The sequence below is a fragment of the Octopus sinensis genome, linkage group LG9, assembly GCF_006345805.1.
Source record: "Octopus sinensis linkage group LG9, ASM634580v1, whole genome shotgun sequence".
NCBI classification, from domain to species: Eukaryota; Metazoa; Mollusca; class Cephalopoda; order Octopoda; family Octopodidae; genus Octopus; species Octopus sinensis.
In genome coordinates, this window is record NC_043005.1 from 51,288,695 (window position 1) to 51,306,194 (window position 17,500).

The 17,500-nt window shown below is 39.8% G+C and overlaps 1 protein-coding gene across 1 annotated transcript in view; it reads left to right on the forward strand.

Annotated features, from left to right (window-relative positions):
- LOC115215420 (mucin-5AC-like) overlaps positions 1-17,500 on the forward strand; it is a 52,556-nt gene that overhangs the window by 16,776 nt on the left and 18,280 nt on the right. The window contains exons 8-12 of the mRNA XM_036505958.1: positions 323-386; positions 593-651; positions 1,834-1,996; positions 9,272-9,534; positions 13,843-13,957. Coding sequence (XP_036361851.1) covers positions 323-386; positions 593-651; positions 1,834-1,996; positions 9,272-9,534; positions 13,843-13,957 — 664 coding nt within the window. The remainder of the gene's footprint in view (positions 1-322; positions 387-592; positions 652-1,833; positions 1,997-9,271; positions 9,535-13,842; positions 13,958-17,500) is intronic.

The following is a 17,500-nucleotide window of genomic DNA, read 5'->3' on the forward strand; positions in this document are numbered from 1 at the left end:
ATCACTATTCTTATGATTACGTCAAATTCGTATTTAGATGTTTCCTGCAAATGAAATCTATGAAATTAAGGCTGACGTCGAAGTGAAGTCGCTGACGATTACGTTTCATCGAACAAACCCTCAACTAGCTATGTCAGCTGAGGTCAAGATATGGGAATGCAAGAAGCAAAAGCCAACAACAGCAGCAACGACAACACAGTCAACTGCGACGACAACTGCGAAAACAACTACGGCAGCCACGACAACTACAACAGCCACAACTACAGCAGCCACAACTAAACCTACCACTGTTGTTTCTACATCCAAGGTACCAACAACAAAAGTATCAGTCTCCCCTACTACCACACCTTCTCCCACAACAACAACTGTTCCATCTACGACAGCAGGTATGTGAAATTTGAATTAACTTCCATTCTCTAGTAATACCATCCCGCTGCCTTTCCCACAGGCTTTCACGCGTTATGACAATGATTTTCTTCTGGATATATCGTGAAATCTTCCAAATCACTTACCTGTCAGTATACATTCAATGACACCTGTTGATAATTCAGTTGATATATATTTATCAATTTCCTTCTTTCATTCCACACAGTTCCAACGACAACTACGGCAGCCACAACAACTACGGCAGCCACAACAACTACAGCAGCCACAACTAAACCTACCACTGTTGTTTCTACATCGAAGCCACCAACAACAGTATCAGCCTCACTACACACATCCTCTCCCACAACAACCCCTGTGGCATCTACGACAACGCCACCAACTACAGGTATGTGAAATTTTGTGTTATCGTTCGGTTCTCTAACAAACCTCTCCACTGCCTTTCCCGCATAAATCAACGATTATCTGCTGGAAATATGGTGAGATCTTTCATATCACTGAACTGTTATTATTCATTGAAAACACACGTATTAATTGATTCTGTTGGTATGCATTTGTCTATTTCCTGCTTTCCTTCTACACAGTTCCTACGACAACTTCGGTACCATGTCAGCTGGTTGACACAATGACCGATCTAACGGATGACGAGATTGTTCCATCGTCTTTGAAAACTGGCAGTCAAGCGACGGATGTGCGTCCTGGTGGTGAGGTGTGGACTCCTGCTAAGACTGACAGCTCGCCAAGCATCACGTTTACTTTTACACACACTCGCGATATCCGGAAAGTGCAAATCACGTCATTAACAAACGTCCAAGCTTTCAGCCCTACCGTTGTGTGTCGCCAAAGTCCAAATTGGAACCTGGAGTAAGTAAGATCACTTCTATTCGCATATACGCTGATAACACTCTCTATCAAAGTGTTATATTTTCAAGTTTAATCCACTCTTCTAAGCAGAGCGCATATAACACTTTTCTACTTACGCACAATTCTATCGGACACTTTTGACATTCACATAACTTTGTCATGCATCGTCATATTCCAAAAGTAACACTGCTTAGTTTAGAAGCACCTTTAAATGTCCTATAGATTTTCCAGGTATGTCTTTTAAAAGGAAGCCTCATATTATGATAGACGCAAAGTATATTGGCATTTCCTCCCATATCACCACTCCATTAGTCAGTAGCAAATATTCCATTCACGCTTCACACAACCCTGTTTATTCAATGATCACTATTCTTATGATTACGTCAAATTCGTATTTAGATGTTTCCTGCAAATGAAATCTATGAAATTAAGGCTGACGTCGAAGTGAAGTCGCTGACGATTACGTTTCATCGAACAAACCCTCAACTAGCTATGTCAGCTGAGGTCAAGATATGGGAATGCAAGAAGCAAAGGCCAACAACAGCAGCAACGACAACACAGTCAACTGCGACGACAACTGCGAAAACAACTACGGCAGCCACGACAACTACAACAGCCACAACTACAGCAGCCACAACTAAACCTACCACTGTTGTTTCTACATCCAAGGTACCAACAACAAAAGTATCAGTCTCCCCTACTACCACACCTTCTCCCACAACAACAACTGTTCCATCTACGACAGCAGGTTCGTGAAATTTGAATTAACTTCGATTCTTTAGTAATACCATCCCCCTGTCTTTCCCACTGGCTTTCACGAGTCAAGACAATGATTATCTTTTGGATATATTGTGAAATCTTTCAAATCACTTTATTGTCATTATTCATTGAATGGCAGCTATTAATTTTCTGTGGATATGCATTTTCTTTTCTTTTTTTATTTCCTGCTTTCCTTCTGCACAGTTCCTACCATAAGTTCGGCGCATGAGCTGTGTAACACAATGACTGATCTGAAATATGATGAGATTGTTCCATCGGCTTTGAAAACTGGCCGTGAAATAAATTATGTTTTTCCTGGAGGGAACGTGTGTTCTCCTGCTATGACTGACATCAATAAAATAACTATCGTTGCACATTTGGTATCTTTTTTATCGACCTCGTAATATTGAACGCATGAATTTATTCATATCGTTTCATGAAATTGCTTACCATCATGCCAAATATTTGAACCAATATTAAAGATATTTTTTTCCTTTATGGCCTAACAATTCCCTTGAGTACTACTGTTTTTCCTTTTTTATCCGCTTTTTTTATGTATTTTATTGAGAGTTCTATATTCATAATATATACACAATGTTTATTTGTTCTCTTTTCTGTATTTTGTTGCAGTAAACTGATGTTTTGCTATGTGATTTATTTGCTTTCAAACCCTACGTTTTGACAACCGAAATTCCGTATCACTTTTCTTTCTTTTTTGTTGATGCCTGAAGGAACTGATGCACTTATCAGTGTATATATTTGCTGCTGTAGAGTATTTTCTCCCACCTAATCTCATCCAATAATTTTTTTTTTTTCATCTTCGAATACTACTTTAAACAAGCTTGGCCTGGATATCTGTCCTTTACGACGATAGGTGATCCGATCAACGGAACAGCCTGCTTGTGAAGTTAGCAAGCAAGTGACTAAATCTCCATAGACTAAATCTCCATAGACAATAAACGTAGTTCTCAGATTCAGAGGACACAGAATGTTACAAAGCCGGTCCTTTGAAATACAAGTACTACACACTTTTGACAGTAGAGTGGACTGGAGCATGGAGAAATAAAATGCACCGCTGGTAATCGAACTCTCGCTTTTACGATCGTGAACCAAATGCCCTAGCCATAAAGCCACGCACCTTCTTAAATAAGATATATGTGGAAACACGTCAAGACCCTTCAATACGATGTTTTCTAATAGAGACACAAGGTCAACAATTTTCAATGTTAGTCGATGCAATTGACGCCAATACTTGACTGTTACAGAGTAATGAAAAGCAAGTTTAACGGCGGCAGAATTTGATCTGCGAACGAAAGTGCCAGAAGAAATACTGCAATACTACAAAGCATTTTTGGCGACGCTATATGTTCAGCTATTGCCTTTCACCCTTTCGGGGTCGATAAAATAAGTTGCCAGTCGATTCCTCAAAACTGGCAGCTATGTGCTTAAATTAGAAGCATTTAAACTGAGGAGCTGACAGAATTGTTAGACCATCGGGAAATGCTTAGCATTATTTCCTCTAAGGCGGCGAGGTGGCAGAATCGTTAGCACGCCGGGTACAATATTTAGCAGTATTTCGCCCATGTTTACATTCTCAGTTCAAATTCCGCCGAGGTTGACTTTGCCTTTCACCCTTTCGGGGTCGATGAAATAAATACCAGTTGAGCACTGAGGTCGATGTAATTGACTTAGCTCCTTACCACAAATTCCAGGCCTTGTGCCTATAGTTGAACGAATTATTTCCTCTACTTCTTTTCGTTCTGGGTTCAAATGCTGTCGGATTCATATTTTCCTTACATCCCTCCGAGGTCGATAATTGTCAGTAAAATACTGGGATCAATTTAACTGATTTTCCCTTTCCCCAAAAAATTGCTGCCTTTCTACCTAAATCTGATATCGTTGTTATTGTCGTTGCTTTATCGTGGAGCTTACAAAATGATTTTTTTACGGATTTTCCAATGGAAAATTGCTTTTGTTTTTTGCTTTGTTTCTCGTTTTATCTGGGTTTTTTTGCTTATATTTTCTATTCTGGACAAGAGTTTTTTAAGATTTAACCTACTCCCTTATTACTGGTGCAGACAGAGGTTTGTCTTGACATATTTTTTCTTGATTTTGTATATTTCTATAAGACTGCCATTTGCATCTTCATTTGCATTTCAAAACAACTACATCAAGAATTGTTGAAAGAAAGATGCGCCATAATGATAAAAAGTTCACTTTGCAATTGTGTAGTCTCTGATTATTCCTAGAGCATGAAATCTTGGACAAGTATCTCGAGAAAACCCTAACTTTGTTACGTAAACTACGTAGACGGAAACTGTTCGGAAACTGTTCGGTTAGTGTCCCTTAAATCCAAAGACACAGTCTCGTCACATGCTGTTTGAAGCTGATTCTCTTAGAGAATTACGATAATGATATGCATATCTGTGAAGTATTTATCCACATCTAACGTTAATCCAAAGAGTAGATTATTCAATTAGTTGATCGAATAACTGTATACTCACTGCCGAAATCGACAGAGGATCCATTTAAAAATTATGGTGTCTCAGAGAGTATCCAGAAAAAAGCAAAGACCACTGAAATTGTATGATACCCATTGCCCCCGCCCCCAAAGCGAGAACCGTATTCCCTTTCCGCCTCCGACACAGTATTGGTCATCTGCGCTATCTCATCGTGATGCGGCGTTTGAGAATCACATGAAGACTAGAGGAAAGTGAGAAGCCATCGGAAGCAGTAAAAATTCAGAAAGCAACAACAAAAAATAAGTACGAATTCAGACAAAGAACCAAAAAGGATACCGCATCCCCCCAACCCTTAACCCCCATCCACCAATTGCTGTCTGAAGGTCTTGAGTGCACGAAACTCGCGATTGTCTGAATTAATATCCTAATGCCTACATAGCCTAAGAGAAAATAAATATATACTGCAAATATCGAATAGGAGATAGGAATCGAATACATCGACCTCAAAAATAATAAACTGTTACCGAAAACCATACCAATCATCTGTCGGGGACTAAGGGAGCACTCCACTAAGGATGAACAAATTTTCGGGTCTTGGCTAAAGCTAGAACTTCTCAAAAGTAATTAAGAACGTTCCTATTTGAAGAAGGTAATCAGAGCAGAAGTTGGTCAGAAATATGAAGATACCTGAACGTCCATAGGTGACAACTTTTCATTCTCTTTTTGTTGTCCTTATTTGATATTTTTTTACTAGATTTCTGTTTTGATATACGTAGTCTGATCAATAAGTATCACGACTGTTGCTATAGTAACGAAGCTAAAGCACACAGAGTGAAGCCGCTTGTCACATATTGACCTTGAGTTCTGCTGTGCAGGTGCACTAAGTTTTAATGTTCACTCTCTCTTCCGTTATTTACAGCAGTGCTTGGAAGGAAGGTGTTTAGCGTGTGATCGTCGCATTGACAATGACAAAGTTGAGTGCAGAATCTGCATCAAATTTTGCCAAAAGCTTGGCACTACCTGCTCACAGGTTTTCAAAAAGTTTTCATCGACCTCGACACAATCAAGGAGATTTTTTGCAACTCAAAACCGAGTGTCTTTTTGGTCAACTGTAAGCAGTTTCTGCATAAACTTGGCATACCCAAATTTTCAGTGATAATGTATTCAACTGAACCTGAACCGTAACTAATCTGCACATCCTCTGATAACTCGCGGATGGTGATTCACCGATTTCCTCTCACAGCTGCACGCACATATACGATGTTTTTCTCGGTTCTTCTGGTTGTGGGCCTCCCAGAACGTTCGTCAATATCGACATTTTCTCGGCCATCTTGGAAACGTCTGAATCACTTGTACACTTGTGTGCGGCTCATACACTCCTCTCCATACACTTTCTGCGACTTTGCGTAGGCCTCTGAGCAGGTATTGCCATGAGAACATTCTCTGTCATGGTCAATGCTACGATCACACGCTACACACCTTCCTTCCAAGCACTGCAGTAAACAGCGGAAGTGAGCTAACAAGTTAAAACTTACTGCGCATGCACAACAGAGTTCAAGATCAATCTTTGCTTAGCGGCTTCACTCTGCATACTTTAGATTCGTTACTATGGCCACAGCCCGGATACTTATTGATCAGACCTCGTATTGTATTGCGCTTTACTTCAATCTCATTTATTATATATGTAAATCGTTACTTGTTTCATAATATGTCTTCTGGTATGCTTTGCATTATATGTACGGACTTTTGTATCTAAAAGAGATATGATTATTGTTGTTGCTGTTGTTGTTGTGAAAGGCGGCGAGCTGGTAGAATCGTTAGCACGCGGGGCAATATGCTTAGCAACATTTCGTCTATGTGCACGTCCTGAGTTCAGCTTTAACCGAGGTCGACTTTGCCTTTCGTTGTCGATAAAATATATACTAGTTGAGTACTGGAGTCGATATAATCGACTAGTCCCCCTCCTCCGAATTCCAGACCTTGTGTCTATATTAGAAATGATTATTATTATTTATTGTTGTTGGTGTTAAGGCAGTGAACTGGCAGAATCGTTAGTACGCCGAGCGAAATGCTTAACGGCATTTCGTCTGCGTTACGTTCTGAGTTCAAATTCCGCCGGGGTCGACTTTGCCTTTCATCCTTTCGGGGTCGATAAATTAGGTACCAGTTACGCACTGGGGTCGATGTATTCGACTTAATACCTATGTCTGTCCTGTTGTCCCTTCTGTGTTTACCCCTTGTGGGTAATAAAGAATAGTATTCGTCCTCCACTACGTTTTGAGTTCAAATTCCGTTGAGGTCGGCTTGCCTTTCAACCGTTCGGGTTCGATGAATAAGTACCAGTTACGCACTGGGGTCGATGTAATCGACTTTCCCCTTCCCCAATAATTTTCAAGGCCTTGTGCCTAGCGTAGAAATAATAATAATTGTTGTTGCTGTGAAAGGCAACGAACTGGCAGAATTGTTAGCACGCGGGGCAAAATGCTTAGCGTATTTCGTCTGTCTTTACGTTCTGAGTTCAAATCCCGCCGAGGTCGACTTTGCCTTTTATCCTTTCGGGGTCGATAAATTAAGTACCAGTTACGCACTGGGGTCGATGTAATCAACTTAATCCCTTTGTCTGTCCTTGTTTGTCCCCTCTACGTTTAGCCCCTTGTGGGCAATAAAGAAATAAGAATTGTTAGCACGCGGGACGAAATACGTCCGTCGTTACGTTCTGAGTTCAAATTCTGCCGAGGTGGACTTTGCCCTTCACCCTTTTGGGGTCGATAAATTAAGTACCAGTGAAACACTGGGGTCAATAAAATCGACTCGTCCTCTCCGCTAAAATTTCAGGCCTTGTGCTTTTAGCAGAAAGGATTGTTGTTGTTGTTGTTTATCTCTAGGACTAGATGTGTCGCGAACATTCTGTGAGTTATTCATCTATTTTCATTGTTATAAATTTCTTTTGTTTCCGTTTTTGTTGTATCGTGTGTCATATTTTGAGCAGTTCATATGGATCTGAGCAAAAGATATTGTTATCTGCCCTAAGGGACGGAATTTTGAAAAGAATTACCTTGCTTTTGGAATATCTATTTAAAACTAAATTTGGTGGAGTCTTCCTCGCCAAAAGAAGAAGAAAAGATGGTGGGAAGTAGTTTTAAAGACGAAACTGTCTTCCGCCGTCAAATCATTGAAAGGGTAGTAACCGCAGACAACAGCAACAGCATCACCAACACCGACAAAAAAATATAAAAGAAACGTTAAAAAAACACTACCAGTATCGCCGCCGCCATCACAACGCCGACTAAAGCAACAACAACGAACAAGAAAAAAACAGGAGAAAGAAAAAGGACATTCTACAAACATAAGTCAAAATTTAACCACCGCCTCTAGTATTACCACCATCAACGCCAACACAATAGCTGAAAACGACAAATATCATAAAGTAAGCATTAACGGTTTCGCAACAGCAGTGCGTCAAACACAAGCAGATATAAAGCTGCCAATAGATGAGTTTAAAAATGCAAGACGCGTGTTAGAAAGAAAACGAAGAGTGCTTACGCTTAACACCCCTGAAAACATTGTAGAAGACACACACAGAAAGAAAATAATATGCAAAACAATAGGGATACAAATTCGTAGACTAGAATGGGCGACACAGCAACAAATTGAAAAGTATTTACGACCAGTATGGCATGCGAAAACATATATTGCAAGCGATATGGCAATGTAGAGGTGAGATTTTCTACAGAGGAGAAGATAAGGAGGCATTCCACTTTTACCTTTAAAAAAGAAATTGCAGAAGCAGAACTGGTCGGGGTAGGCATGGTGCTGTGGGTGCATATGGATCAAGAAAGTCCAGAAGCACTCTTGGACATTATAAATTTGCCAGATGGCACTAACCTTCACTTTGTAAAACTCGCTTTTCTATAGTTTGTCTCTTTGACAAGAGCTGAAATCCTAGGTCATGCGTAGACTAAGTCGGGGTGTCTGGCACCTAGAGTGTCGTCAAGCACTCACAACCCTCTACGAGTCAGGCAATCCGACCAGTGGAACTTCTACCATAGCGTTTTGTAGTGATTTAGGGATAAGTAAGAGCGACGAAACTGTTCTGCACACCCTCATACGGTGCCTGAGCAATGCTGAGTTATAAAGTTATGTTGAACATCTACTATTGCGTGCAGAACGAATTCGGTTATCAGCGAACTCCATCGTGAAGAGCAGCCGTTGCCTTCCTTTGGCCACGAAGAACAGGCAATTTTCCTCAACCTGGTAGTAGTAGCGTAAATGGTTGTGCGGTGGACAAGACTGAAAGGACTGAAGAGAGATGCTTTCCTCTTTTGGCCAAGCTCTTATCAATTATTATTTTTTTAAAGTTTCATTTAAAAAAGGTGAACGTAGAGGAGATGCTGCAACCAGCCAGTAAATCTGTTGGGTAAATGAGCAAGGATGGCCTGATTGAGTGCACCTGTACGATGGAAAGAAAAGATGGGAGAGGGGTGCAACCTGTCTATGGTGCCCTTTTCGGTCGGGGTTGGGGAATTTTCTTAATCGTTACTGTTTGTTGTTTACACGAGTACATAAATCCATTCTGTTCCTATGTCTACGTTTTGTTCTAAATATATTCTGGCCCTTGTATGCTTCGTGTCATGCCATCTGTCTCTACGTTCTAAGTTCAAATTCCACCGAGGTTAACTTACCATTCATCCATATATTTTGCGGTCGATAAAATAAGTACCGGTTGAACACTCCTTTAAAATTGCTGGTTTTGTGCCAAAATTTGAAACCATTATTATTTTTTTTTTTTTTTTTTTTAACAGTACCAGGTGTTTGTGAAGATCAGCTTAATGTAAAAGCCGAACAATTCAAAGCGAGCTCTGGTTCGGCAGCATCTGCTGTTCTGAGTCCCTCATCATCCGGTTGGTCTCCAGCCACTGAAAACGAAGAGTTAGTTATCGATTTACAAAGAATGATTGATGTCACTGGATTGATTACTGAAAGCAGTCTGACTCGGTTGAAGATTCTCTACAAAATGGGAGAGATATGGAAAGCATACACTGAATCCAGCAACGCCATAGCTTCGGTAAATAACCTTATTTGAATTTCGGTAAACTCTTTGATGTTTTTATGTACATTTCTCAATATTTTACCGACAGAATAAAAAATGTATTTCATCTCATCGAAATATAGCTCAATATTTAAATAAGAAAAAAATGAACAAAGGGAAGATGTTCAACGTGGAAATAAACTATGTTAATGCAATTGTAAACACCATACATGTGTGTGTATACATCTCTCACTTCCTCTCACTCTCTCTCTCTCTCTCTCTCTCTCTCTCTCTCTGTATATATATATATATATAATATATATATATATAATATATATATATTATAATTAGGGTTCAGCAAAGATTTGCTTTATCACATACCAAATTTTAGAAATAGCAGCCAAAGAACCTTATTTAAAAAGAGACTCCCGGACAAAAACAAAGTACTCGAAAACAATCCACGCAGGCAGAGAGGAAAAATAACGAAAATCAATCGATATTTGATTACCCATGTACGCGTTTCGGAATTAGATCGGTATAAAGAATGTAGAATTTATACTTTACCCAAACATTTTCCTCTTCAGCATGGGACTTCACAATATTAAATCCGAAGGCACTGGAAGAATTGAATATACCTCTCCAGCTATATATACAGTTATACATGTGTGTATATATATATATATATATATATATATAATATATATATATAAAGATCCGTCGTTGCTGGGTCATAGTGCTAGTGCATATATATATATGTGTATATATATGTGCACATATTACATGTACATCTATATATATACATCTACACATAAAATACAAAATACAAAGTTATATCTTGATATCGCTAGTGATAACAATACTCAAAATATATAACAGACTGGAATTGTAAGCCCGTCTCTTGTAATTTCGATCAATTGTATCTTGTCCTCCCTCTTGTATAGAAGTGTGGCTACAATCCAGCCTACCTCTACTTCGGGGGAAGGGGGGGCATTAAAAATTTTTTTCCGGGACGTCCTACGTCCCAGATATAAAGATAAAAATAAAATATTTCCACTTTGCAAGTTCGAGTCGAGTACTCCCTTGCACGCTCCGTTGACTCGAACCTTGCTTCTATTGTGGCAAATTTACCGCCTCTGATTAGATGTCTTTCATAGTCGCACCAAGACACTTTTCAAAGGAGTTTTCCTCCATGTATTCAAATCTTTTTTCTCTACATTGTATACTTTATAGTCAATAGTCTTTTCTTTAATTTAATTTTTTATTATCCATCTGGACTATTCCATTTCTGCACGCTAATTTTATTTTTAATTTATTTCCATTCATCTGAAACCACTTATTCAAGTTCAAGTCATTGATGCAATTTTTATTTTTTTATGTTACGATTATATTATACTTTAGTTTGATTTTAATTATTACTTATTACATATAATTCAATTGTTATTATTATTTTTTATTGTTAAAGTCAAAGTATCTGGCATAAAATAGAGAAATGTTTTTGTTTCGTTTTTAACACGTGATACTGAAATAGTGGAGAAGATATGATATTGCTATGGGCTCGCTCTAGGCAAGAAGTTGAACTTTTTTTGCCCATGAAACTACATGGACCCTAAGTAAGGCATGTGTAAAATTTGAATGAAATTGGTTGTGTAGTTCTCAAGTTTTAGGGAAACACACAGACAGACAGACACACATTCTCAGTTTTATATATATAAAGATATATATACACCCTTTTACTCTTTTACTCTAAGTAACCTATTCTGCTGGTATCCCTTCATTCTCTGGTCGTATCTTGCCATCTTTCTTTGCAACGAGTGCTGCTTCAGTTCCTCCATTACTACTTTCAGGCCCTTTCTTTCAATATTATACTTCCTTTTCAGTGCCCTGTATTTTTGTTCGCTTTTAAGCTTCCCTTTCCCCTTTCGGTCTAACACAGAAATTTCTTTCGAGAGCATATCTAACTTTGCCTGTATTCTTCTTTTCCACCATGGGTCTTTTTTTTTTTTTGTCATTCCCATTGTATTTTTTTTTGTTTTTTACTTCGACACCCACATTTTCTGCTACAACAATGCTTGCTGCCTTGATCAAGTTATTTGTTTCTGTGATGTTGTTTGTTCTGATGTGTTTCAAAATATCATTGACATTTTTCGCGTCTTGGTTCAGCTTCTACCGGTCAACCACTTTAAGGTTGCAAATAATGTCGCTATCGTTCTCCTGTAGTCTTAACTTTATTCTGTCGTAGATTGCATTTTGTTCATCTGTAATTTCACCATTAGTTGTATTGTCTTCTTTTAGATCATCTATATGTCTGACATCAAGTAAACTACTATTACTCCTTTCTTGTGCTATGAGATTACTTTTTATTAGTAAGAACTGTATTTTCATCGTTATCTTTGCTGCTACTTTCCAAGACCCGTCTTTTGCTGTGGTTTACAGTTTTGTAGTTGTACAGTATATATATTGGCAGGTGCTTACCTCCTTAATTTTTGGGGTAGGAGGGGGGCTTTTCCGTGCATTTAATTGTGTTGTTACAATAAAAGGCACGTTTACATATTCGGGTAGTCAGGGAAAAAGGAAAGATAAAATGTTCACACTAAATTGGAGATACTAAAGTTTCTAAATTTTTTGGTGAGATGTTTGTTTGTATGTCCGTTCAGAGAAGACTGTGGTGTTTTTGCAAGGATATTTACATTTTCGAATACTTAGGGAGAGAGGAACGGAAAGAAAAGGATAGTAAAATTTTTACAGAGAATTGTAGATTTAAGGTTTTAAAATTTACTGGAGATGATCTTTTGTCTGTCCGAACAGAGAAAACTGTAGTGTTCTTGCAATAAAGAGGATGTTTACATTTCCGAATACTCAAGGAGAAAGGAAAGGATAGGTATTCACGAAGTTGTAGTTATTAAAGGTTTTAAAGTCGATCGTTTATGTTCGAAAACTGTAGATATGTATGTAAGTTTCTTAACTTATTTTGAGGGAAATTCAAAATATTCACAGGATATTGTAGATATTCAAGTCTTTGGGAGTTATTTTTCAGTTATCCTGATGGGTTGTATTAGTGTTTCTGTGTCTTCAGCTGCTGGAAGGTCAGAGCAGCGAAGAACATGTCCGGCCGCTGTCACGTCCAGCCCATTTAAAAATTATTATTATATTATTATTATTATTATTATTATTATTATTATTATTATTATTATTATTATTATTACTACTACTACTACTACTACTACTATTATTATTATTATCTTATTATTATTATTATTTTATTTTTATTATTATTGTTATAATTATTATTATTATTATTGCTGGCAGAATCGTTGGCACGACTTTGCTTTTCCTCCTTTCGGTGTCTACAAATTAAGTACCAGTGGATGTAATCGATTAGTCCCTCCCACCAAATTTCAGGCCTTGCGCCTTTAAACGGACCTTCTCCGTGGGATGGAGATTTCAAAACTTGATTATGATCATTAGGATTTATTTTTCTATTTACTACTAGTGGCCTAACTGGAATCGTTTTATCTTATTCATCTTTAGATATTATACTACATGATACCTATTACGTAGTCGTACACTTCTATGTGAAGGCGCATGGCTCAGTGGTTAGAGCGTCGAGCTTACGATCGTGAGGTTGTGAGCTCGAATCCCGGACCGGGCTGCGTGTTGTGTTCTTGAGCAAGGCACTTTATTTCACGTTGCTCCAGTTCACTCAGCTGTAGAAATGAGTTGCAATGTCACTGGTGCCAAGCTGTATCGACCTTTGTCTTTCCCTTGGATAACACTGGTGGTGTGGAGAGGGAGGCTGGTATGCATGGGCGACTGCTGGTCTTCCATAAACAACCTTGCCCGGACTTGTGTCTAGGAGGGTAACTTTCTAGGTGCAATTCCATGGTCATTCATGACCGAAGGGGGTCTTTACCCCTTTACACTTCTATTATGTTCTATCCATAGGAGCGGTTTTCGCCTTTTTTGAAGGATTTACACACTGATACCCTCTATGTTATATTCTATACGTATATCTATTTATGTTGCATGAAAATATAAAAGATGATGATTTGTGTGTTGTTATATCAATAATGATTTTATGTATTGGTGCTTTGTTTGGGGGTTTTATATTACAGGGGTTGTTATTTTGTTTTAATGAAGTAATTATTTTACCTTTATTATATAAAATGTTAGTTGTGTTGTTATTGAGAGCCTTTCGGGGATAAACACAAATGCATATATGTATATGTATTTATTGACTTATGAAACAGTATATTGATTGGTTGAGATTGCTGATACATTTCAGGTCTAGTGCAGAGGAATCCTTGCGTTATAAATTAATCGAGATCATCTGGATTTTTATTTCAGTTGAAAAACTCACCTGGTAAAATTTATCTAAAACCTCCGATACGAACCACAAAACTGAAAATTGTTCCACAGACCGCAATGAAATTAGACCTAAAGATTGACGTAATGGGATGTAGTAAGTATACATTTAAATATTGTTATTTTCCACTTTATATTTATGATTGGGAAAAAGTCAGCTAACCCCACGCACCCCCACCATTTACTTCCTCCCCAAAATCCACAAACCCAACAACCCTGGCCGCCCCATCGTCTCCTCCTGTAACTGCCCCACGGAGCTCATCTAAAAATACCTCGACCGTGTCCTGTCCCCCCCCCCTAGTGGCGTCTCTTCCCTCCCACATCCACGATACCAACCATGCTCTCCGGTTTTTCAAATCTTTCTCCTTTCCTCCCGGCTCCTCCAAAATCCTTTTTACTATGGACATCCAGAGCCTCTATACCGTCATCTCTCACCACGAAGGACTGCGGGCACTTCAAAACTTTCTCGACCTCCGCCCCAGCCCTGAACCCGACACCTCCACACTCATTCGTCTGGCCGAACTTGTCCTTTCTCTTAACTGTTTCTCGTTCGCGGGTGAGTTCTACCAATAGTACTCGGGAGTGGCCATGGGAACGCGAATGGGCCCCAACTATGCGAACCTGTTCGTTGGCTACGTTGAGGCCCAAATATTCTGTAATTTCACTGGTCCCACTCCCGAACTATACGGTCATTACATTGACGACATTATCGGTGCCACCTCACTCTCCCGTGAACATCTAGATTCCTTCCTCTCTTTCGTTAAATCCTTCCATCCTGCCCTCCACTTCACCTCCACTATCTCCTAAACCTCTGTCGCCTTCCTCGACATTTCGGTCAGCATTCATCACTCCACTCTTACCACCTCCATTCACTACAAACACGCAGACTCACACTCATACCTAAACTTCTCTTCCTCCCACCCCAAACACACTAAGCTGTCCATCCCCTATTCCCAATTCCTCTGTCTACGTAGGCTCTGTAGTGACGACCATGACTTTGAGACTCAGTCTCAACTCATGGCTCGCCACTTCATCCTACGTGGATATTCCTCACCACTATCCACACCGCCCTTGCCAGAGCACGTTCCGTAGACCGTGCATCTGCTCTCTCCCCCCGAACCCGCCCTGCAGTCTCCCGCCTCCCTTTTCCCCTCACTTACCACCCCACCACCCTATCTCTCCAACGCACCATTCTTAGAGCTTTCCGGCATCTCCAGTCTGACCCGTCCACTTCACACCTCTTCCCTAACCGACCCCTCCCCTTTTTCAAACGAGCCCATAACCTACGAGACCTCTTGTCCACAGCTTCTTCCCTGACCCTACCGCCCAACCTGGCTCGTTCCCCTGCTCCCGCCCACGTTGCCGCACTTGCCCTTACCTCTCCAACACCACCCTCCTCACTGACACCCATCACCGACCCTATCGCATCCTCTACTCCTTCACCTGCACCTCCAGCAATATCATCTATTGCATCTCCTGCTCTCTCTGCCATTCCCTGTACATCGGACAAACGGGACACCGCTTGGCTGACCGGTTCGCGGAACACCTCCGAGACATCCGCCTTGCCAACGATACACCGGTCTCATGCCATTTCCGCTCCACCGGTCACTCCTTGGAACACCTGTCTGTGTTTTGATTGTCCTTGCGTTTGCGCCGTGAACAGGGATTAATCTTCGCTCTTCGCTCTTTTACGCCATTTGGTCTCAACTCTCCCCCCTTTTCATCTAACCCACCCCCTGACTCCTACTTCTCTTCAGTCCTTCATCTTTTCACCCCTACTCTCTTTCCCTCCTCTTCCTTCCTTTCCCTTCTTCCCTCTTCTTCTTTCTTTTTTCTTCTTCCCCCTCTCTCTTTCTCTCTACTCCCTCACTCCCCTTCTCTTCCCCTCATCCTCCTCTCCTCTCCCCTCCTTTCCCCTCCTTTCCCCTCCTCTTCCTCTCCTTCACCCCTCCCTTCTCCTCCCCTTCCCCATCCTTCTCCTCCTCTCCTTCTTTCTCCTCCCCTCCACCTTCTCTTCTTCTCCCCCTCTCCTTCCTTCTCCTCTCCCTCCTCCTCCTCCGCTCTCCCCCACATCTCCCCTTCCCCCTCCTCTCCCTCCTCTCTCTTCTCTCCCCCACACCACACTACACTACACCATACGACATTACACATCACATCATACATACACACGTCCAAACCACCAGCCCTCTTCCATATGCACATACATACTCTCTTATGCACACACGCACCTTCAGGTTGGAGCGAGGTCACTTGACCCTGTTATCTCCCCTACTATCCCTCTAGTGTCTAACGTCTGACCTCTAACGTTTGACCTCCGATCTCTGACTTCTGAAATAGGAACGCCATGTTGGATCGCTAGCCCCTACACGCAATTTTTTCTCTCCTTGTTTCTTTTCTGTGTATCTTTCTGTCGAAGAACATTAGGCTCGAAACGTAAAAGACTTGTTTTATTTCTATTCCTGAGCGCCATACTAATACATTATTTGTTTGTACTTCACCTGCCTTCGTCTTTTGTTAATTTTCGTAAACCTTCCTATTTGTCTTATATATAATGATGAACATACAATTACAGGTGTATGAAATGTATTTATATGAGAATTGTATTTGCAATTTACATTTAGGTCTTGTCTTTGCACCTTATCATATGATCAGAGAATGGTTGATATAATAATGTATATAATGAGACAGATTTAATATTGAGGAAATATTATTCATAAATATAAAAGCAACAATAATATCGGTTAGCGCGAATCTTTATAGTTGAGTATTTCCTTGAGGCCAATTCATATTCATCAAAAGGCTAATGGCGAATTCATAAGACAAAAGTTTATTAAAAAAATATGCTCAATAAATTAAACAGAAAGAAAGAGATAATAGAGTGGTTGTAGTGAGAAGTAGGTAGGCTGGATGTACAAGAAGATATGAAGAGTGTATTAATAAGGCAACCGAAAGTGTAGCTATAAGCGGATAGGTTTTAGAGGAGGGAAGATATATCAAGTGACCAAGGGATAATGAAGAAAGAGAGAGAGAAAGCAAAGAAACAATGGGAAAAAAGATAAGATAGGACTGGTGAGAATGTCAGTTAGTCGGTGCGATATATCCACTTTCTCTAAACAGGTGTTATAAAGTTGAATGATGAGAAAGATGGGTAAAGTAAACAAAAATATAGATAAAACCTGTCAGATTATAAGGATCAGCAGTTTGATATAGTAGCTGCGACGTCTAGTATAAGTGTCCCGTATAGAAATGTAGTAGTAGAGTAAAGACTATGATGGCGAACTACTAAACAGAGGTAAAGGAAAGAAGGGGAAAAGGTGTGTGAGAGGGAGATAAACAAGAGTTCGTTCGGGTCTGGAAGCAGAGCTTAAGTATAACATATTTCAAGATACAGTTCGAATGAAGAGAGGTCGTAATGGTAGCGAAGCTATGTAGACAAGAATAAAACAGAAGCAAAAGAGGAAACAAAGAGCAAGAAGGGATGAAAGAAAAAATATAAACACTAAGGCTTATCTGGGTCGTTCTGAGCTGACATGAAAAAGATTTACAAAAATTATGGCAACAGAAATTAATTACATCACAGAATTTGTTAAGCTCTTCATTCTCACGTAGTATTTCTAGGGATTTTCGGCAGCATAAATTA